Source organism: Melospiza melodia, chromosome Z (genome assembly GCF_035770615.1).
Source record: "Melospiza melodia melodia isolate bMelMel2 chromosome Z, bMelMel2.pri, whole genome shotgun sequence".
NCBI lineage: Eukaryota > Metazoa > Chordata > Aves > Passeriformes > Passerellidae > Melospiza > Melospiza melodia.
In genome coordinates this window covers 33048876-33071793 of record NC_086226.1, presented here as the reverse complement: position 1 = coordinate 33071793, position 22918 = coordinate 33048876, and the positions used below count along the sequence as shown (strand labels likewise).

The 22918-nt window shown below is 40.0% G+C and overlaps 1 protein-coding gene across 4 annotated transcripts in view; it reads right to left on the bottom strand.

The window, feature by feature from the left end:
- Positions 1–19083, bottom strand: part of GPBP1 (GC-rich promoter binding protein 1) — a 35195-nt gene extending 16112 nt beyond the window's left edge. The window contains exons 1-4 of one of the 4 annotated variants that reach the window (XM_063181513.1): positions 18922–19083; positions 17451–18495; positions 16598–16665; positions 2278–2396 (exon numbers count right to left, since the gene is read on the bottom strand). In XM_063181513.1, coding sequence (XP_063037583.1) covers positions 2278–2340 — 63 coding nt within the window. In that variant the 5' untranslated portion in view covers positions 2341–2396; positions 16598–16665; positions 17451–18495; positions 18922–19083. Of the gene's footprint in view, positions 1–2277; positions 2397–16597; positions 16666–17450; positions 18724–18921 lie in introns of those variants that run through there. The other 3 variants (XM_063181512.1, XM_063181515.1, XM_063181516.1) reach the window with 3 other exon arrangements.
- Between the last annotated feature and the right edge of the window lie 3835 nt (positions 19084–22918).

Here is a 22918-nt window from a genome sequence, read left to right as displayed (position 1 = left end):
AAGAAATACAGGAAGTCTAACTGCTTAACAAGAAGTAAAAGAGAGCTGTAAAACTGCCTTTATCTATCTGCAATGTTCCCATACCCTTTTCACAGCAATATTTTCTTAAAAGTTCTGTCCATGTCCCAAAATGGTTTCACTATTCACAACAGCTTCCCATTCCAGCTGCCCATCTGTAATACTGCACCGACACAACACCTTAGCTCCAGACCTGGACAAAACCCAGATACACACCTATTTAGGTGGATTTTGCTGTGTAGTTGACAGAGAGATGAGAAAAGCTTGCTGTTAAATGGAAATCAGAAGCAATAGAGGAGATGGATTTTCAATCAAGCTACAATCTGTATATCACATTAAAAAGTTCATTCACAATCACAGTTTCCTGGTAGCAGGTTTCTGTAATGCCAGCCTTGACCTATGTAAAGAAAAACATCTCAGCTACCAAGGGCTCAAGGGGAAAACCAGGGTCCTATAGGTGTAATCTCTGAAAGTGATCACATCTCAGGTATATAAAAATTGACTAAGCAGAGCTCAGATTCTACTTCTCAAATGTTTAAATGTTGCTGATACCATAGCCTCACCCCAGCTCCATTCTGCATGAAACATGAGATACCTTGCCTTCCTCACCCCTTCCTCTTCATCTCCAGCTTTTCTCTTCTGCTTTTTTGATATACAGCAGAAAAAAGTCTATTTTAGGAAATAGAAGGGACAGGGAGCCACAACACTTGTGACCTGCCTTGTGGAGGAATCACAAGTCTTATTCTGCAAACTAAGAACTACAAACAGACTTTTCAAGAACTTAAAATCCAAATGGGCTGTGTATCACAGAACGCTCATCATTGAGGGAGCAGGTAATACAGGGAAATAAGGTGCATTCCAACAAATATTACAACAGAGTAATACATACAACATGGAGTTTCTGAAAGAGGAGAAAATCTAACTAAATTCCATGAGACAAATAATCATCGAAGAGGAAAGGAAAAATGCAAAAAGATTTCACACAATTCAGAAATGAGGTGACAAATATAACCCATACTTCAGATATATTCTAGTGGTGCTAGAGTACTTTTGAAACTTTGTTTTATCCTGCTATATTGGCACATAAAGCATGCAGGTAAAGCTCTTGCAGCAGACTCTCTAAATATGTAGTGAAGATTGTTTTGCAATAAGCTCCAGATACTTTTCCAATTTAAAACATATTACATTGAAAAAATCAGATCAAAAGAGTTGAATGAATCAGAAATCATACAGAATGAAAACAAAGAGGCTGCTTCTTAATTTGGATTTTCAGACACTATGTATCCAGGAACAGATAGGCTTTATGTTCCCAGAAACAGACTATACTAAACAAAGAATCTAGCTAGGTCAGGGTAGAAGAGACTTAAACAAAGTGATATAAATAAGGACATTCAATGACCTGACTAAAAAAAATGTGTTTATGTTTGTGCAGACATATAGAATCAAAGCATTAGGAACACAATTAACACTGCCATCTCCCCAACTTATTGCCCTAAGTTTCTCAAGGCCAAGCATTTTCCATGGAGGTGACAGACTGCACAAAGTTTCTATATTTAAAAAAAGCAATTCTCATAGCAGCAGTTATAAATATTGAATTCAAACTATTATAATGAAGATAGGTCTACAAATAGGGAAACAAATAACAGGAGTTTTAATCTCCACGGCTGACTCTGCTTCTGCATTTGCACAAATTAAGAAAGAGTAGAAAAAACATTTCTGAGATAGACTTCCAGGAATATTTACTAATTCTAACAATTAAGAGATTATTATTTCCTATTTCCAAGCTGTCCCATAGTAGTAGTCTAAACAGTGTGGAGATGCCTAACAGTATGAAAGTACCACACTCCACCAGCAGCAACAAGCATTTCACCATCAACTGCAGAGCCACTTCAGAGACTCCAAAAAAGCATAGTTTTAATCACTTGGATGACACAATAATACTCCCTTAAAATTTAAAGGACACAATTAAAAATCAGAAACAAGAACATCAAGAACATGCTTTGTCTTGGTACTTCTAGCATGGAACACAAAGTATTTAAGTTTAAACACCTGAAGAAGGCAATCTTAAACCAACCACAGCCAAGGCCAGATATGCACTTCTCTCCATGAACTAAGCTGCTGAAGCAAAAAACTCTACTGCAGTCATCTGTCACCACAGTATTCATGAAGAGATTGGCTTTTTTACTGTGATTGAGGTTATGACATTTAGATTTCCCTAATAATGAGAGTGCCTTTTCAAAACAACAATACAAAACATACCTTTGTTGATGATGGTGGAGTAGGAAAATTAAGCCAGGCTGGAGCAAAGTCATGCTGCGCCATTTAGGTCCGGTCTCTCCGAATCAATGAAAAAAGGCTTAGCACCTCATGGCAAGTCCCTGTAATCAGAAGAAAATACAAGGGGATTACACTTCTTGTCTTTTGTTCAGTATTTCACTTCTGTTTTCATGTATTGTTTTCCTCATAGATCTGATTTAGAATCTATCATCACATCATTTACAGCATCAAATCTGTGTTTTTATTACTAAAATGTCACATAAATCAAATATATCACAGCAATTATGAAAATATAAATGTAACATTTCTTTATTTCCTTCTATAAATGGGATGAAGCATCTTGTGTAAGGTCTGATCAAGAACACTTTGGCAAAACTAGCTTGCTGAAATACATTCTGGTACTATCTAGAAGGGACCTGGCAAGCTATTTTATTAGCTTCCTAGAAGCTGATATTTTTAATTAATCCCTAACAGTAAGTCTCAGTGGCCATATGAAAGTTCCTTATGAAAAACCTACATACTTGGGCTCATTACAAACCTCACAATGACTCTATGTCTCCTCTCTTCAATGGAAACAGAGTCTATATGTCCAGAGTAGCAAAATCCAGTAAAATTCTCTAGCTTGAAAATGGGCCAAAGAACATAATGGTTTACTATTAAAACCCACAAATACTTTTTCTACCCTACCGTCTTATTACAGGTAAGAAAATATTTCTCAATAGGCAAGAGAATACAAGGTAATGTGAACTATATTACCTGAAGCTGAACTGCAGCAGAGACAGGAAAGAAATGGATTAAACACTTCCTGAATTACACTAGGGCAACCAAACCATGCTCTGCAGCTAGTCACAGCAAAATGGTCAATGACTCAAAAAATTTCTAAGTATGATATAAATGCTATTAGAAATCCAGCTAGTGAAAACATAATAAACACCCACACACATTCTATAGGGAGGCCCAAATAAACATGTATTCCACATCTCTGCACAGCAGAGTGCAAATCTCTTACTGAGCACAGATACAATTCACTTTAATCTGTGGCGGCTGTAATGTATTGGTAAGAGATGTGGAATCTGAACTTGGTAACTCATAATTATGGTTGTTCTCCAGCCTGAACTTGAATATTGCAGGCTGCACATTTCCATCGACAGACAAGACTGTTCCAGCTCCTAAAAGGAAGTCTAATAGATCTGTTAGATTTGACTTAGTGTAAGACTGTACTTAGTTGAGCTGCTGTTTGTTTTTAATGACGTGAGCTCATGTCTAAGTTTTTCGGAACATCCAATACCATGGATAAACTGTAGGGTAGGACGTACAATCAGTACAGTTAAACACGGACAAGGTTAAAGATATGTCTCACCCAAATAACTAACTTAAAATTACTCTGCTGAAGTCATTCAACTCACTCCTACACCAACTTCAGCAAAAAATCCAGAGAAAATTTCTAAGTATTTCCAGTTATATCAAACTAGTAAAATATAAATGAACAAAATTCTGGAGTCAATGAACCATCATAGAAATGGCTTCTCTTCCTAAAAGGAACTACATTCACTTTTACTGATGTATCCCATGCAGCAACAGTATACGAAAGGGCATATGTTTACAAATGAACCAAAAGATGTTAAATTAAGAAACAACAAATCTGAGCAGATTCCAGCAAGAAAAAAGTTTATTCCCCTTCACTTGGACACAGTTCTCTTCAAGCAGAAGAATCATGATATCTTCAGAAATTATCAAGACAGATTTTCAGTACTGAAAGATTGACACAACAACAACAAAGTCTTCAGACTGAGACACTTACAGTCTGAATAGCAGTAAGTAAGATTAGGTTTATACTAAGTGAGAACTTAAAGATTCCACAAAGTACCACCAAGTTATTTGTGCATCAGCTATTAATTACAGCACAGAAAATCCACTAACAATGTGACTTCATAGATTTATATTAACGTTTTTAGAAAACTAGTCAAGCTTCCTAACATTATTTATGCAACTGCCACAAGAAGAGTTTGTTATTAACTCACTATCATACTTACCTTTTATCCTTTGCACAAAAGACTGCATGATCACTAAGTAACCAAGGTCTAGAAAAAGTATTTTGCAAAATAATAAGCTTTTCCCACAGCTTACCAACACTGGCTACCTATTTCTTCATGCAAAAATTTTTCTAGAAGCAGATTCAAGTCTTCCTCATGTTCTCAGCTAAAAAAGTTCTGAAAAAAAATTGATATTGTGCTGTGTCGTATGAGTCAGCCCTTTTCTTAGAAAGAAACTTAAGTGGTTAAGGCAGAGACCTGCACCAAAACTACACAATACTCAGAGCCAAGTCAGCAACAGAATATATATGTAAGTTTCAATAAACCCATAAAAGACAAACTTTTAGGGCTAATTCTTCCAAATAGTTTTAACAAAAAAACAGCAAGAAAAAAGGACAGACGAAGTTCTAGAAACTATCTGACCAAACTCAGAGGTTTGCAGTTAGGCACTAACATGAAAAACAACTCCTGTGATACTCCACGCCTAAGTCAAGAAAACATTTTCTTTCACCTAATTGTACATATGCCTGGTCCAGCAATTAGACATGGGAACAGAGAGTTCTTTCATTATTAAACCTTTCTAAATTGAATAGGCACAAACATCCCAGACATAATTAAACTGGGAAACAAAGGGCAGGTCAGGAAAAGATATTTTAAAACTGTATTAGAGGACATAGTCTACCCAGCTTAAAGTTACTGGTTCCATATTTTACCAGGTTTCATAAACATTCTTACAGCTGCCAGCTTTCTGATGTTGCCAACAAGTCTGACCTATATATAAGAAAAAATATTTTAAGTATGATCTCTGTTCAAATGATCTGACACATATTTGATAGCTCTAGGGTACTCTTCATTCTCAGGAAGGTATTTTTGAAAGGTGAAAATGTGAAATCTGAAAACAGATCACAAAACATAAGAATGGGATGTCAGCAAGGCACCCCCACTGCCACAGGCAGGATTTACTAAGCTTAAACCCTTTGTGATCAGCTTGGCTGCCAACACTAGTGCATTTCTTGCTTGTTTTCCAACTTCAGCTGGACCAACAACTATCAAATTATACTGCAACACATTCTACCATTAAAAAGGTTCTTTCTACCTTCTTTCCCTGCTATTCAGGTCCATACCTAAGCTATGCCAAAGAGTCAGAGATGCATCTACATTCTGTGTCCACGAAAGCATTTGCACCCTCTCTTCAGGTTGCATACATACTATCTACTACTTTTAAATTAAACAAAAACAACATTTAAAGTATTTTAATAGAACAAACGTCAGTAGCATAAAATTGCTTTTATTACTGACATGAAACTATACATCTACCAGGAAGTTTTCTCTTCACAAACAAACAACACAAACACTGTTCAGTAACTAATAAAGCAGCTGATGCACTCCCAGCATTAACAGAAGGAAGCCTCGTGAGGTAAACACCACAGAGTCAAACACAATTCCAGTGCTTTCAGAAACTCTCCTGGTAACAAAAGAGCAGGCCCAAAATTCATAATGAATGTTTAAGTCACCATTCCCTATCTGAACTGCCATTCTCTAACTGAACTGTGGTAAAAGCTAACTTGGCTCAGACTCTCAGCTACTGAAGCAGAGCTGCACAACTCTAGAAAGAAAAAGATACTGAAATATGGCTATCCTCATACTATTAACACTCAAATTCATTTAAAAGTCTTTAGTCAGACTGGTCAAACTATTGTCTCATCTCAGCAATAGCCTCTTGTGACCAATTCAAGTATAGTGACCTTAGTGACCTCAATAACAGAAGTGTTCCATAGCTCATAAATTTAGATAAAAGTGATGTGTTGCTGTGTTGTGGATAATAGAATAGTTTAGTGCAAAGAAAGAAATCCTGTTCTTAAGTTTTACATCTTGAGGGGAGGATCTGAAAGAAGTCTGTAAAGAATTTTGCTTTAAGTAACATGCAGTAATTAATCCAATATTCAATTAAATAAAAATTAATTCTGACGTTTTATGAAGTATGATCTTCAATAATAAGGTACTGACTGCAAAGGAATAATGAACAGCTGATTCCAGATGATACACAGTGAAGAGATTTATCATAAATATTACTCAGTCATCTGCTTTGAGCCACATTTGCAGCTGAAATAAGACTTCACCAAATACACCCAACCAACGCACAGAAAAGGTTAGGCTGGACTTTTTTTATGATTGAGTCAACAAGGTCGTTTTGTGACAGAAACTATTTCTTACCAGTTGTAAACCAGTAGGAAACCCTATATTCTAAATGAATTTGTGTAACCTGCATAGTATCTGGGGAAAGTTGATGCATAGTCTCTGTCTTACAAAAATAAGTAACATGCTACAAAACGGGAATCAGAAAGCTACTGCATGAAACAAAGTCAAGACTTCTGGGAAAAGGCTAAGAAACAACTCTTAGGGTCAACACCCAAACCTGCAAAACCAACAAAAATTAAGTCAAAACAAGTACCATTAGTTTATCTTGTACTTACCAAATTTAATTAAGAAATCAAACAGTAAAGACTATAGTCAATTTTCCTCACACTACTACATTTTTCTTTTTAAATTCACATAAAACAAGTGAAATCACACTTAAGAACAACAACAGAGAGATTCAACACTTTACTTGATGCAATAACAAACTATTCCAGGGATCAGGGACATGAAATGTCTAAGGAATCTGGCTTACTTTGCCTCACACAATGAAGACATAAGACTTATTTAAAAAGTGGTTATGAACATCTAAAGGAGAAAATTTCAGCAAGAAAGGAGATGCGTTAATCCAATACACCACCAGAATCACAGGGTATCAATCACAGTAGATTGAAGGTGGACAGACACATGGTCCTGAAAATCATAAGAACAATATTCTGAAATAGCTTTAAGACTTAGACAAATATTTGAACCTGGTCCTGAAAATCATAAGAACAATATTCTGAAATAGCTTTAAGACTTAGACAAATATTTGAACCTGTCAATTTCTATTATACTTCTAAATCAGACCCCAATAATTGTAACTAAAGAGTTTAGCATGCAGGATGGTGCATTACACAAAAGTAACACTGTAAGAGCTAATCCACTTTTTCCCTATTTTCAGTGCTAACCACGCAAGTGTGATGTCTCTCCAGCAACTTTTTTCTCTCTCCTCTGCTATTTGAAATAAATATACAGTTTAAAAAATGAATTTTTTAAGCACAAAGAACACCCATTACAACTAAAATGTAAGTAAAATTCTGGTTTTTCCTGCAATAACATAAATAGAATTCAACACAATACAAAAACAGAGAATACCCTTCTATTCATGAATTTTTATATTAGCCTGCTTTCAGATTACTTTAGCAAAGTGCTTCCTCAAACTTCATCTTAATACTAAAATTTTCACCTTATCTGCAACTATTCACTATTACTGGTACAAGCAAACTTACTAGCATTTAAGTTTCATTTGCAAAGCTTGTTCATAATACACAGATCAAGGAGATGCAGATAAACAAACTAGCTGAAATAAGTGTTAGGGAGTACATCTTGGCTCTAACAAACACAATTTGTCGCATTTTAATAAAGTTCTGTAACTTCCTGCAGTAAAGATTAATTTATTATTTAACAGTTGGGGTTTCTTTCTCTATTTATTTACCAGGGGGAGGGGGGTGGAGGACATAGGCAGAACAAAATGCTTGCTCATTCTCACACCATTTGTGCTAAATTTGGGACGGCTGCCACCACACCCATGCTAGTCATGGATTTCATGCTGTTCACTCCGGGGCAATTCCACCAAGCAGGCGGACTGGAGTACATAGCACTACTTTCCAACCCCTAGGGAAGCCCAAGAGCACCACAGGCTATGCACAGTGCAGAACTCCTGCAGGCATCTGTTACTCCAGATTGTATCTCTGTGTAGCACAAAAAAATGGGAATACACTGCAGTGACATACCAGTCAGTACAGGGTAACTGCAGAGCCACTACAGACAGAATCTGTGTGAATGTACCACCTCACTAATGCTGCAGTACACCAGGAAGCACTTCTGCTGTCAAATGTTATGAAGAAAAAGGGTAAGACATGAACGCAGACCTAGACTATTTTTCCCCCATGCCAAGCATCTGTAAAACACTGAAAACAGCACAGACAAAGCATTAAAATAAATAAAATGAAAAATAAAATGAAAAATAAACTAAACTAAACTAAAAATAAATTACAAATAAAGTAAAAATAAGATCTTAAATAAAAAGAAATGAAGTTTTTTAAAAATAAAATAAGAAAGTCTCCAGCTCATACTGTAGAAAATTTACTGTGTAAGCAGACTACTATCACATTGTAGAAACTCATATAACGTCTTCTGCACTGCTTTTAATGACACAGTAGAATACCAAATTCCTTGACAAAAGTATTTAATCTGGCCTTAAACGTATAATGAAAACAAAGGCTACTTACACAAAAACATAATTCACCTGATCACTTGTGGTCCCTTTTAAAGACAACTGTTTACCCAGAATTTCTTCTAGATTTAATTGTATTAATCAAACCTTTACGGCGTTAAAAAATAAATCTCCCTTTAAGATTTACACAACACTGAAACCCGCCACAGAGCATCTCTGGAATACAGGAATCAGAAAAGTGACTGTTGTGAGAATTGAGCTGGAGGCAATCTCTGCACTGTCTGTGTAAGCGGACACGAGAGCCCATAGAAGGCAGGGCAAAAGAAATCACCTTCTGAAATACTGCAAGATGGCAGGGCAGAGAAAGCAGATGTAATCAAAGCATTTGGGATTTCAGTTCTCTTGTACCGAGAGTCTCTAGTCCCATTAATAGTATTAACAAAACTAAAGTCTCCCTCATCATTTGCATCTTTACGCAGTTCTACATGAGAAGTGAGTTTAATGGCTTACTAATTTTAAATTTGGAAAGGACTTGAAAAATTAAAACATAACATCCAAAGATAACTCTGAAAGACTAATGGCCATCTTGTACTTCCCTAAACTTCAATCTAAGACTAATGGCCAACTTTTACCTCCCTAGAACTTCAAACCAAGTATCAGCCTCTGCCGATTGGAAAGATACTGCAGTCTGTTTATTATCTTTGTACTCTCTCTCCGCCAAGCCTCACCTTTTCTTGTTTCAGGGAGCCTGTAACAGTGTTACACATCCTGGAAGGGTGACACCTCCACACGTGGCCTCACCAAGTCTGCATACAGGACAAAACTGAACGCCCCTTGACGCACCCGCAACACTCCTCCTAATGTTGCACAGAGATTTTCACTTTACCCCTTACAAAGACACATTGCTGGCTCCACGTTGGCTTTCTGTTCAACAGTACCCCCAAGTCCTTCTCTGTAGCTGGCATATGCAGCTGCTGTTCCAGAAAATTCACACTTTCCCCTTGCTTCATGAGGATCCTCTACCCACATTCTTCCATGCAGCAGACCAAACATCAAGTGCTTGTATCAGCCAGTTCCCCTTTCTTATATTATCTGCAAACTTGTTGAGGGTAAACTCTACTCCACTGTCCAGGACTTCAATGAAGATGTTCAATAGCAGGGGCTTCAGCAGTGAATCCTGGGGTACACTGGAACAGCTTCTTTTTAATGGCCTTTGTGCCACTGATTGCATCCCTGCGGACCTGACCATTCAGATAGTTCTGGATACATCTCACTGCTCACTTCTCCACACATACTTGTCACCTTTTACCATAGAACACAATGTCAAAAGCCTTACTGAGGTCAAGATAAATACTATCCATTGCTCTCTGTTCATCTACCAAGCTAGCTGCCTCATTGTAAAGGGTTATTAGCTTGCTGAAGTGTGACATCCCCTTCATAAAGCCCTTCTGACTGCTCTCACTCACCTTCCTGTCCATTACATGTTTGGAAACACGTTTCCAGGATCAGCTGGTGCACAACCTTCCCATGGACTGAAGAGAGGCTGACTGGCCTGTAGTTCCCTGGATCCTCCTTCTCATCCTTCCTGATGACAAAATTAATATTTGCTCTCTTCTCTTACGCAAGAACCCCTCCCAATGACCATTAGACCTCTCAAAGATGGCTTTGCAATAACATCAGCACACATGGCAGAATGGAACACCCATCATGCAACCATCCTGTCAAGCCCCATGGGCTTACAATAGTATTTAAGTGTTCCCTAACCTGATTCTTTCTTCACTGAGGGTGGAGGAAAAAGGCACAGCAGAACTTGAAGATGACATGAGACCAGAGACAGTCTCCACCCAATTTTAAGGGCGTTGCTTAACTCGTCTAACCAGTATTCAGCTGGAAGAGAGAGTCCCACAGGTAGTGAACAGATTTCCAACCTCAGAGAAGCCTCTTCCAGTGAACAAAAAAAGTATTTCTCTAGCTCAGAAACTCATCTTCAGTACTTAAAATAGGTTTCACTACTAAAGATAAGATACATTTGGTAACACTATCTGTCTGAACTGTGAGAATAAATAAAAACAGCTTTGCTTTTTCATAATGTTCTAACATGAAGAAACAGATAAAAGAGTGACGTTACTATAATAAGAAAAAAACCTAGCCAATAATATAGTAAAACAGCCAAAACTACTGCATTTTAAAATTTTAACCTAGAAGTTATAACTAAAAGATAAATTTAACTAAAAGTTTAACTAAAAGTTTAAAAATTTAACTAAAAGGTATGTGCTTTTGGAATGGACCTACCATACTACAGGTACACCCTATTTAAATGGAGCTGACCAGAATTTTGTAGGAAAAACAAATTTTAAAATAAAGCCAAAATCGGGGAAAAAAAGTCCTAAACAACCGTGTCAGCTGAACACATCACCAGAAGACAAGGAAAACCACAGGAAATCAGTTTTGTATCTTCAGGTCCTATACTTAAGCTTTCTGTGTAATCTGTATCATTTCTTAGGAAATAGTGTCTGTGACACTTAGAAATTTGAGAAATTGTCAAAAGACCACTAAAACAAAAGGTAATACAAACTCAAACAGCAAGGAATACTTGAAGCTTGTGAACAGAATTTCAAATTTAGCAACAACAGGGGGAGGGCAGGAAAGGTTCAAGCCACGAATCACAAAAATTAGAAAAGAGATACAAATTTCTTGATGCTCCCTGAAGACCAGTTTACAAGTTCAGACAATTGATTTGCACAGAGAAAACCTCAAGCAGAATAAATGTCAAAAGCACTGACATGATATACAAATTTATATTTTCCAAGGGAATCTAAAAATAGTAGAAATGCATATCTAAGCAGCACATTCCTAAGAGCTTTAATCCAATGCCTCATAGATTATTATCACAGTAAGTACAGCACACCACAAATTACATAGGGGACCCTTAACTTCACTTCTCAACTACACGCATCTGCCAAACTACTCTCACTCTGTGAATGTAATTTTTAGCATACTATTTATAAATGAGACAGAAGAAGGTTGTAAACTGTGAGAATTAAAGTACAGTACAATGTTGTTATAAGAGCATGGAAAGAAAAGGTTATATGCAGTGTCTCAATTTGCTGCTACTGCTTTGTTTCCTTGATAAGGAGCTCCAGCACACATATCAAATTCTTATTTCATCAGAAGACAAAAAAGAGCATATGTATGAACTTCAGAGTATCCAAAAAAATAGTTAGAACACTGGCCCTTCAGCCCTCCCACAATGGGCCAGCTTCAAATTTTGGCTTCAACTCTGCACCATTAGCCAAAGGAAAACTACCAATATTGGTCTGAATTAGGCAAAGAAACTACATGCACAAGACTCAGCCATCAGCCTACACACTCCTTCTTCAAATACAGGATCATTCAGGACATTTTTCATACTAAGCAGATCTTAAAAATAACCCACACTACCAAAAGTTTTTTCTTCTGCCATAAAACACATCTTCTTTTTCTTTTTTCAAAAGAAAAATTTTCAGTGATAGCAGATTCTTCTCTGTTATCCCTCCCTGCTATCTCTATTTATGAGTAACACTAATTTGAAATCAAGTTGCTAAATGTAAGGTCTAAACAATACTTTTATTTAAAATCTATAAATCTCAATTTTCATTAACCTTTTGAAGACACAGTTTACTCAATATCTTCCTTACTATTCTGTGATCCATGTAGTTCCAACAAATCAAAATAAGCTAATTTTAAGTTATTTTGCTATTCAAAATTTGTATGTCACTAAAACAGAAAATAATATTCAAACCCTTACACAAGCTTTATGAGTTTTTGAAACTGGAAGCATTTCTACTGATCACAAATTGCTGCAATAGCATGACAAACACTTCAACTGAAGATTCTTTCTTTCCTTCTTTCTTTCCTCTCTGTGTAAATGAACAGCCATAACAACAGAATAAGTTTACACCTTTACAGTCAAATTTCTAACACTCTGAAGGAAAAAGTATCATGCCACCCCTTGTGGCATTTCAATGAAAAACTATTTTTAAAAAAGATTGGGCTTGGGTATGGTACTTCCCTCAAGTTTTTTGGTTTGCTAAAATTTATTGCCTAAGATTCATACCTTCAACAGAAAGGAAAGGGAGCTGAACTTTTGAAGGTCTCCTCCACTAATTAAACAAAAAACTCTGAAACAGTTCAACTGTAGCCTCTTATTTCTCAATGATGCTACTGGTGAGCAAGCAAAACCTCTAGTCTATTTTTGTTATCCCCATCACCCAATACAGAACTGTCCTCATATATATTCTACCACTGGACAACACAGAAGAACAGAAGAAGATATCCATACAATTTGTAATTTGCCTTCTTGCCTCATGTTTTAAAAAGAAGTATAAAAACTAAGGTTTCCTGCAGAGCACTAAGGAAGGAGCAAGGTGCTCTGCTAGATCTGAGCACTGACACTTACATATGAGGAGTATGCAGAGTCAAAATATAATGTCAGTTTTTTAACCAATTAAAGCCAACACATTCTTTAGTACAGCCACAGACTTAATGCTTACCTTTACAGAGACTTAGCACAAGTATAGAAAACCCAACAAAAAAAATCCACCTTCATTTCTACTTTATGCTTAAATTCCTTATGGGAGAATGAACCAACTAAAGCACACTGTGTTTTGCATAAGGATCTAGAATATGAGCACTGCTTTTTATCATACGGTCCCCTTTACTATATACAGTTATGGTTCACAAGCAACCGGTTTTAACATCACCTCTGCGAATCAAATATAAATGCCACAACAATCAAAATGTCTTTTAAGAAATGTTTTAGATATAGATGAAGCTGCTAAATCCTTTGGATAACATAATGATGACTTTTTAACAAAAAAAAAAGTTTCTGTTTGTGCATTTTACTGAAACATAGATTTTAAAAAAATGCAAGCTATTTCATAACATGAAATAACTTCACATTTACAGCCAGGTTCAACTGAGTAACTTCAATTCACTACAGCCATGTTCCTTCTCCTTGAGAAGAAACATTTGATGTGTAATGATTCCACTAAATGGTACTGACCATTTAGCAAAAGCCTGATAGATGCTCATTTCTTGCCCTTTAACAAGGTTCAAATTCAAAAGCTAAAGTGTGAGTTGAATTACATCACAGCCCTAATCAGCATATGTTATGTAGGAAATCACAAGAAATGCTTCAGCACTTGGGAATTGTCACAAGAAAGAAGTAGCAGCTGATAAAGGCAGAAATTTTGCCCTGTGCTGAGCATATAAAGCAGGTAACAACTTATTTCAGCTGCTTCCCTGACTATGTCTACCCAAGACATGAAAGGAGGAGACTGTGGAAGAGTTGACAGCACCACACAGGGTATTATCATCAGGTATCACGTTCAGTTACTCAAACACAGAGTAAGAAAAAACAAAACAAAAAATGTGACAAGTTTTGTTCACATCTGTTTATAATAAGGTCTGCAAATAGTTGTCTTTGCAGGACAGAATTTATTCCTAGTACTACAAAAAGGAAATAAAAGCAACTTCCTCAGACATTATTGATGAACTGTCACTACAACAGTTCTAGCCACACAAGTTAAACAGATTAACCTTGTTAGAATAAAAATGAAAGGAGCACAAAGTACATTAACTTGTAGAACACTAAATATCTGCACAATTTGCCTCTATCATTTTACTGATGTAATTCTGTTTCAGCTTGCTGCAGATTAAAGCAAAGCTGAAACAAATAATTATTCTCAAAAGTTTCCACCAACACTTTTTTCACATAGTAGAGCAACCTGCATCATTCTGAAGAATTAGCCAGTACAAATGTACCCATTTTAAGAACCTACCAGAATAAACACATCAGTAAAAGACACAACCTGCTGACAGTTATCCCTCTACAAAAGGTATGTTTACATCAAGGTTTAAAGTATAAGCTCTCAAGAGCAAGGACATTATCTTCATAGTTGTCTGTAAAACATTTAACAGACTGTAAGCACTTGAAAAAAAAAATCTAGGGAAGAAATTAAAGTGGACCAGCATGCTTGGCATTCTCTTCTCAGTAGGCATGAATTATGTTTAGGTTACAAGGGCACAGCTGTAAAACACTCCTGAATTCTTGTCAAACGCAAATGGTTCACAAATAGGAAAAAAAATACACTCCTATAGAATCCCTGAAGATAAGGAGCTAACGCGTATATCTCAAACACCAATAGCTGGATAACTGCAGAGCCAACCAATGGTTTGAGGAAAATGGGATATGGCTGGAGAAGGGGCCATGCAGGGGTAGGACAACACTCTTCTGGGACAAGCATCCTCATTCTAGTCCACAGAGACACAAAAAACAACAACCAGCACAGAACCAGCACAGAAGCGAGCATGAACTGTTGACCAAAGCCCAATGCCGCAGGGGGATAATGAGATCATCAGGGATCCCCCCAAAACCCTCCAAGCCATTTCCAGAAAGGCCTCAAAGAATGGACCATACAAGATAACTGATCTACATAGAAAATTAAAACCTTCGTTTCAGGACAAGGAAACTACCTCCAAAAAGCTACCCCACCAAGCCCTGCCTGCACATCCCAGGACATCCCATAGCCAGATCAACAGTAGGAATCAGGGCTGGTGATCTCTTTTTCTCTCTTCCTTCCTTTTTCTCTCTCTCCCTCTCCTTAATTCATCTCTTCCCTTCTACCCTATCCCTACCATGTAAGCTGTGTGCTTATACAGTAGGCCAGGGACTGACATACCCATTTCAATGCCAAGCGTGCAATTTATGTAAAAACCCAGTGATTTTTTGTGGACCCTCCAACTTCTGTTGTCCCTTTCAACCACAAGCATTTATGAATCCTGGGTGCTCCTTTCCCCTACTTCCCAAGTGTAAGTACTGTGAAAGGATAAAAGAATTATCCAAACAGAGAGGCGTAAAAACAGAATTAATTTAATGAAGCTAAAAAGCAAACTTCTCAAAACTTCCAGAAGAAGAAGAGTCTAGAAAAAGATGCCACTCAAAATAGTAAGTGGGGGATGTAGCTCCTTGATTTCAGTGAGAGCATCTTGAAAAGAAATAGAAGTATTTCAGCACTGAAAATTAATAGCTTGGAAAAACAAGGAAGACATCACTTTTTCTATGAGTTAAGAAGTGAATATTTCTATTATTCTCATGCACATACAATAAACAATCAAATTAAATGGCAACTCACACCAGAATTCTCCATCTATCAAATGCTTTCAAAAAATCATAGTCATACAAGTAGAGGAATATACAAGATCATTCTTTTCTATTGGTTTGGTTCTTTAATAAGCGGCTCAGCTCCCCAGTCAACCCCAGCCACACCTACGCTCAATACACAACAGCCACAAGCCATAGCCACAGATTACAGCAACAGAGTCCTACTCCCTACTCCTGTTCCATAGTTTCCATATTTTCAAAACAGCAAAACTGAAACAGAAGTTAAAATAACAAAGCAGCAAGACCATCCAAAGCACAAAACTGAAGCTAGTTCAACTTTTAGATATTGACAACATAGAGATAAGAACTTTAGTGAGACTGGGAATTTACAAAATTTATGTAGATGCAAGTCCTTCATTTGTGGTCAAAATAACAAGCTACAGGAGTTAAAACACACTGTAGTAATTTTTAAGTACAGTTTCGCATGCTTAACTACACTTTTTCTACAAGGTTACAACATATGTAATCTTCCCAATATCTTTGCACTGCCCTTAAGGAAAACCTTTTTTTTTTCATTAGTTCACTACTGCTAATAATTCAGTATTGGAGAAGCTTTCAAAAATATTTTAGAATGTGACAACTGAGGTATAAGTGTAACCACTACCAGATGCTCAGTTTAAAGTCTACCTAATAATGCTTTAATTATTTAAAGCCTTATGAATCATCAGGGTGGGGTAGGGGATAGAGAACTTCAGTAAAATTACCACTGACTTTTGAATTAAGTTGCTCTGTCCATCTTAATTTTCTTTCAGGCAGTAGCAGCTCTGTTGAATGCAAACCTACAAAAAATAATTATAAACACATTAATGCCAAAATTAAAAAATATTGAATCCCTGTGGGATGAAGAAAACTACAATACATCTAAAAATAACAAGGAAGATAAGCCAATTCACCACTAGATTTAATTTTGTATCATTCCAAGGAGAAGGTGCTCTTTCTGAAGTGCTACACTTGCAGACCAGTCAGTCCAATTTATTGCCATTACAGAACAGGAAAAAACACTGAAGCCAATCTTACAATATCAACACAGATAAAAGCTAGACTGCATAGCCAGTAAAATAATTTTTGGTTAAAAAAAATCCTCTGGCTTTCATATGTGAGAAAGAATAGTGGAAAGGAAAAAAAAGAGTGAAAATTCCTCTATATTATTACTAGCCTGATGCTGCAAACACATCTAACACAAATGGAAGGAATGGCACAAGCAAGCTGTCCAGAAGACTTGGTCAAAAAGATACATTTACTCTTGAGACTACAACATTAACATAAAGGCAAAATTCCTTATGGATTTAGTCTAGCTATAGCTACTTTTTAATCACACATAAAGATCACACTCTTATGTACACGTTTCTCCTTGTAGCTGTATTCTTCAAAGTCTTAAGGAATTATTCCATTATAAAAGCCAGCAAGTAAAAATTAACAAGCCTCGACATTCAACATTCTCAAAAAACAAAACAAAAAACAACCACCAAAGAACCTCTAACCAGTAAAAATTACAGGTTTAACTGTTCTACCGATAAAATGTTTTTTCAAGTGAAAACTGAATTATGAACACTACAACACTTACCACTAATCCAAGAGGACCACACAAGGTGCTAGTACTGCGTGATTTATATTTTTCCAGTTTGTTTTCCTTGAGATAATATCCCCAGCTCCTGTTGATACTACATTCGTGGCAGTTTGACATAGATTTGACCTCACAGAAATCAGCTACCCATCCTTCTCGCTTACAGATTCTGCAAGGCTATTTACAAAGTCTGCCAATGTCTGTCTTAAAAGCCTTTTCTTTTCTCTGACAGCTTCTTCTCTTGTCTATTGCATGTAGATTCCATTATATGCAGCATCAGCTCCAAGTGAAATAAATACAGTTTTTACTCCACGGACTGTGATGTCAAAAACTCAAATTTCACATATGAACTGAAGGACATTTCCTACCTTCCGGTAGCAGAGGCATTTGTAAACAGTTATCTGGATACCTCCATACTGCTTATGAGCAACAACATTTTTCAAGAAAAATATTAAATAAAATACAAAAGAAAATAGTATAAACAAACACCCATTAAATTCTTCATTTATAAAATCGGTCTCACTGAAAAATGAAAGAAGACTATGTCAGAAAATCCAAAAAATGAAATAAGGGGGGAAAAAAATCTGCCATGAAACTTTTCAGCAATGTCCCCACAGTGACTCAGGCCACATTTAACCTGCAGCCAGTTAACAAAACTGGTTAAGCCTCTGACTCAGAATGTTGCCGAGAAGAAAAAGAGTACGTAGAAAGAGGAAAGCACTTTATTTTTGCAGCTGAAGTATTCAGAACTTCATAAATTTAGCTATGTATCCATGCCACGCGGACAAAAGAATCCGAGGGTGATGTGCTCGACACTGCTAGAAGAAAAAACCTCACGATTTCTTCAGTTCTCTTCCCAGATGTCTACTGCTTGTTTGAGAGGCCTTTTCTGGTCAAAGCACGCACAAGTTATCCCAGAACAGTGTCCGATATTTCTTCCTTTCACAGGAAGAACTGCTGCAGGTCAGTATCCACCTTTTCTCTTCTCTGCCAGCTGAAGCAAAAGGCTACAAACATCAAGGACTGACTCTATCGTTCAAGCAACCTAAGGTAAAAAGAACCAGAAAAATCAGTTCTCCCCTACGAAATCCGGACTGGCGTTAGACAAACACGAAACAAACAGAACCCAAACGCCTGAATCTTAAAACCAGAAGCAAACAGGAACCTGGATCGCAAAGCGCACACACGGACGCAGCCGCGGAGCCGAGCCCGCGGGCGGAAGCCTGGGTTACACCTCCACTCGCAGGCACAGAGGGCGACGGCAGTGTTTGACGGGGGGCGCAGCCTATCAGCGGAAACCTCCTCCTGCCGGCCGCGGCAGGAAAAAACAGGCTGGGGCGTGGAGCCATGGGCAGTGGGGGCTGGGAGGAGAGAGTGGGGGGAAAACAGGCAAAGAAAGAAAGGGTCATGTCTCGTTTTATTGGCGAAGCTGTACAGATGTACAGAAGGCACCCGGGCGGGAAGCGCTGACGTGGGCCAGGGACATTTCCCGGAGGGGCAGCGGGAGCCGCCGGGGGAGCCCCAGCGTGGCCCGGGCCATGCTTCCTTTCCCGGGCTGTGGGGACAGACAGACAGACGCGGCTGCCGGGGTATGCGGACACAGGCCGCCCGCTGCGGAGTGTGCGGGCACACAGAACCCCGGCTCTCGGGGCGGGCGGGCACACGGAATCCCGGCTCTCGGGGCGGGCGGGCACACGGAGGCCCGGCTCTCGGGGTCCGCGACCTCCCGCTGCACCGCCGAGCACCCTTCCTCGGCCCTCCTGGCGACAGCCCCGCCTCCGCCGCCGGGGGCGGCTCCCCGTGCCGCCCCCGAGGGTGGTCCGGGCAGCACGGCGGGGTAAGGAGCGTGGCGGCCCGGCTGCCCTGAGTCCGCTCCGCGCCCGTTCCCGGGGCTGTCCCGGGCTGTTCCGAGCGCCCCCCTCGCCCCAGCACGCGCGCGCGCACACCGCGCGCTCGCCTCGCTCCTTCAAAATGGCACCGCTCCGCGCCGCAGTGCTCCCTACGCGCACGCGCAACCTCCGCGAGAGCCCCCGCGCGGGAGCCTGGGGAGGAGCAGGCGGTGCTCCCGGTACCGCCCCCGTCGTGACGTCACGGGAACCATCCCGAAGGTTCCGCGCGGGACGGGGAATCCCCAGAGCGCGCCCCGCCCTCGCGGCGGGAGTCCCCGGCGCCGCCATCACTAACCGTGCCGCGGCGCGGCCTCACGTGCGCATGTGCAACGAGCTGCTGAGGCCGAGAGTTGAGAGCTGGGGCGGCCGGGGCGGGCGCCGCGGGACCCCGGCACCCCGGCTGGACGCCCGTAGGCCGCGTGTGAGTGCGAGAGCGTCCGCCCAGAGCGGCCCTGGATCAGCCCGGTGTGTGCCGGAGAGATCCCCGCCGCGAGGAAGCGTGGCGCCACGGGCCCCGGGAAGCGCAGGTCCCTTCCCGTGCCCGCTGCCGCGGACAGAGCGGGCTCCGCAGCGCCGGGTGCCGCCCGCACCCGCAGCGCGGCTTAATCGCGGTGCCAGAGGGGCCTGAGGGCAGTAAAAACCAATAACCACGGATTAATAAAACAAAATATCAGAATCTTCGCTAAATCGACACTTCGGTGTTCCAGCGCACGAGTGGAAGTACCCTGGAGGTCGGCATGGTTATTCCGAGTGTGCAGTTTTGAGAGAAAAGTGATGGGCGGATTCTTACTGCCTGGGATCTAAAGGCCTAAATCACCATTTTGCAATTTAGAAATCCTCTTACCAACGCAATCAAAATTATTTTTTCAATTTATTAGGTAAAAAAGTAAATTTACAAAAGTAATATTTTGATATAATTAGAAAGAACACTGGCAAGTGTTTGTAGCGCCTGCATTTGATTGTGGGTTTTCTTTGAAAGTTTCCTCCACAAGTTTTAAGTTATTGTAGAAACTGAGATTATGCACTGACTTTTGACAAAAATTATCTCAAACTGTAGGATTCTCTTTTAAATGCATTTTACAGGCATGTATGTGGCCAATGTAAGTTAGTTTTCGTAACTTGATAAAAGTCACTAGAAAGCAACAATTACCAGAAACTTGACTAAACAATTACCAGACTAACAGCAAACAAACTAAGCAACAATTACTAGAAACTAAAAATCAACAACAGAGAACATAAAGTAGAAAAAGCACATGATAATTTCATCTTTAAACTGACAGAAGCTCTGAAACAATTCAGAAGCTCTGAAACATTAATCTTCAGCTCAACTCTGAATATTTAAACCCCAGTTCCAATTTCTAACACCAGCAGTGTTTTTCTAGGTTCAAGAATTCAAGATTCATCACAGTCTTGAGTGCAGTGAAACCTCCTTTCTCTTCATCCTTGAAGTTGTTTGTCCTATTTGCCTGTGCTGCAAAGTTATTACCACAGCCTGATGCCAAACCTGAAGCCGTGAGCAGGAAAGGCAGGGCAGTGCTCTGCCCCCTGGCCCAGCTATGAACCAACAACCCAGGTTTTGGTGAACCTCACACCACTGGCCTCAGTCCATCAATGCAGCCTGTCCAGATCCCTCCCTTCCTGCCCTCCAGCAGACCAACACTCCCACCCAACTTGGTGGTGTCTGCAACACTGAGGATACCCAATCCCCTCATCCAGATCGTTGATAAAGATATTAAACAGAAATGCCCCCGGTGCTGAGCCCTGGGGAGCCCCACTGATGAGCGGTCACCAGCTGGATGTAACTCCACTCACCACCACTCTCTGGGCCAGCCATCCAGGCAGGTTTTACCCAGTGAACAGAGCACTTGTCCGAGCCATGGGCTGCCCGCTTTTCCAGGAGGATGGCATTGGAGGCAGTATCAAAGGCTTACTAAAGTCTAAGTAGACAACATCCACAGCCTTTTCTTCATCCGCCAAGCAAGTCACCTGTTCATAGAAGGAGATCAGGTTGGCCGAGCAGGATCTACTTTTTCCCACCGCACTGGGTGGGCCTGATCCCTTGGCTGCCCTGCACATGCCATGTGATTGTACGGTAGCACTCAAGATGATCTGTCCCATAACCTTCCCCGGCACTAACATCAGGCCTGTAGCTCCCCAGAATCTCCCTCCAAGCCTTCTTGTAGATAGGTGTCACATTGGCCAATCTCCACTCAAGTCACCTGAGGCCTCCCAGGTTAGCCAGGTGCATTGGTAAATGAGGGAGAGTGAGCTTTTCCACTGGCTCCTCAGTATCCTTGGGTGGATTCCATCTGGCCCTCTACACTTTTGATGTCTAAGCAGCTCAGTAGGTCACTAACTGAATTCTCCTGGAGAGAGGCTCACTTCTGCTCCTTGTCCTTGTCTACCAGCTCAGAGGGCCTTGATAACAGCTGTCTTCTTGTTAAAGGTTGACCCAAAGCAGGCATTAATTACCTCAGCCTTTTTCTCATCTTTAGGTACAATGTTTCCTTCTGCGTCCAATAAGGTATGGAAATTTTCCTTGGTCCTCCTTCTGCTGTTATTTTTTTATAAGAACCCTTTAATTATCTTGCGCAGGAGCGGCCAGATTGAGTTCTAGCTCAGCTTTTGCCTTTCTAACTTTCAGCCTACATGACCTAATACACTTGTACACTTCTTCCTTGTACACTCCTGAGTTGCCTTCTTCCAAAGGTCATAAAATCTCCTTTTTAGCTTGAGTTCCAGGAAAAGCCCCCTATACAGCCAGGCCAGTCTTCTTTCTCCCTGCACCCTCCAGCTCATCTTTTGGCAAATAGGGATGAGCTGCTCTTGTGGCTTTAAGATTTCCTTCTTAAAGTATGTTCAGCCTTATTGGATCCCTTTGTTATTGAGGATTGTTTCCCAAGGGACTCTCTGAACCATTGTCCTGAAATGGCCAAAGTCTGCCCTCTGGTAGACCAAGGCAGAAGTGTAGCTGATGCCCTCTCTTCCTTCACCAAGGATTGAAAGCTGTCATTTTGTGGTCACTATCCCCAAGACAGCCTCTGACCACCACATCATCCCCAGTCCTTCTCTATTCACAAACAGCGGGTCAAGTGAGGTCTTCCCTCACACCATCTCTGTGAGGAAATTGAGTTCCACATGGTCCAGGAACCTCCTAGAATGCCTCTTCTCTGCTGTGCTGAGTTTCCAGCAGAGATCCAGCAAGTTAAAGCAAAGTCTTCCACAATAACAAGGGCCAGTGATCATGAGATATCCTTCAGTTGCCTGTACAATGCTTTGTCTACCTCTTCATCCTGGTTAGGTGGTCTTGAACAGGCTACCATCAGGATATCTGCCTTGTTGGCCATCCCCTTGATTCCTACTTATGGGGACTCAAACTTGTGACATCACCATCCTTGAGCTCTAACAGTTGAAACACTCTCTACTGTACAAAGACACCCCATTTCCTCACCGAATGAGATGAAGTACGAGACCAAAAATGTATTTTGGCGGGCACTTGAAATGTGCTTTCATTTATGGTAGTGGAATATAAGATACTTACATGAATAGAGTACACACTCAGATTGTTAATTGAGGAAA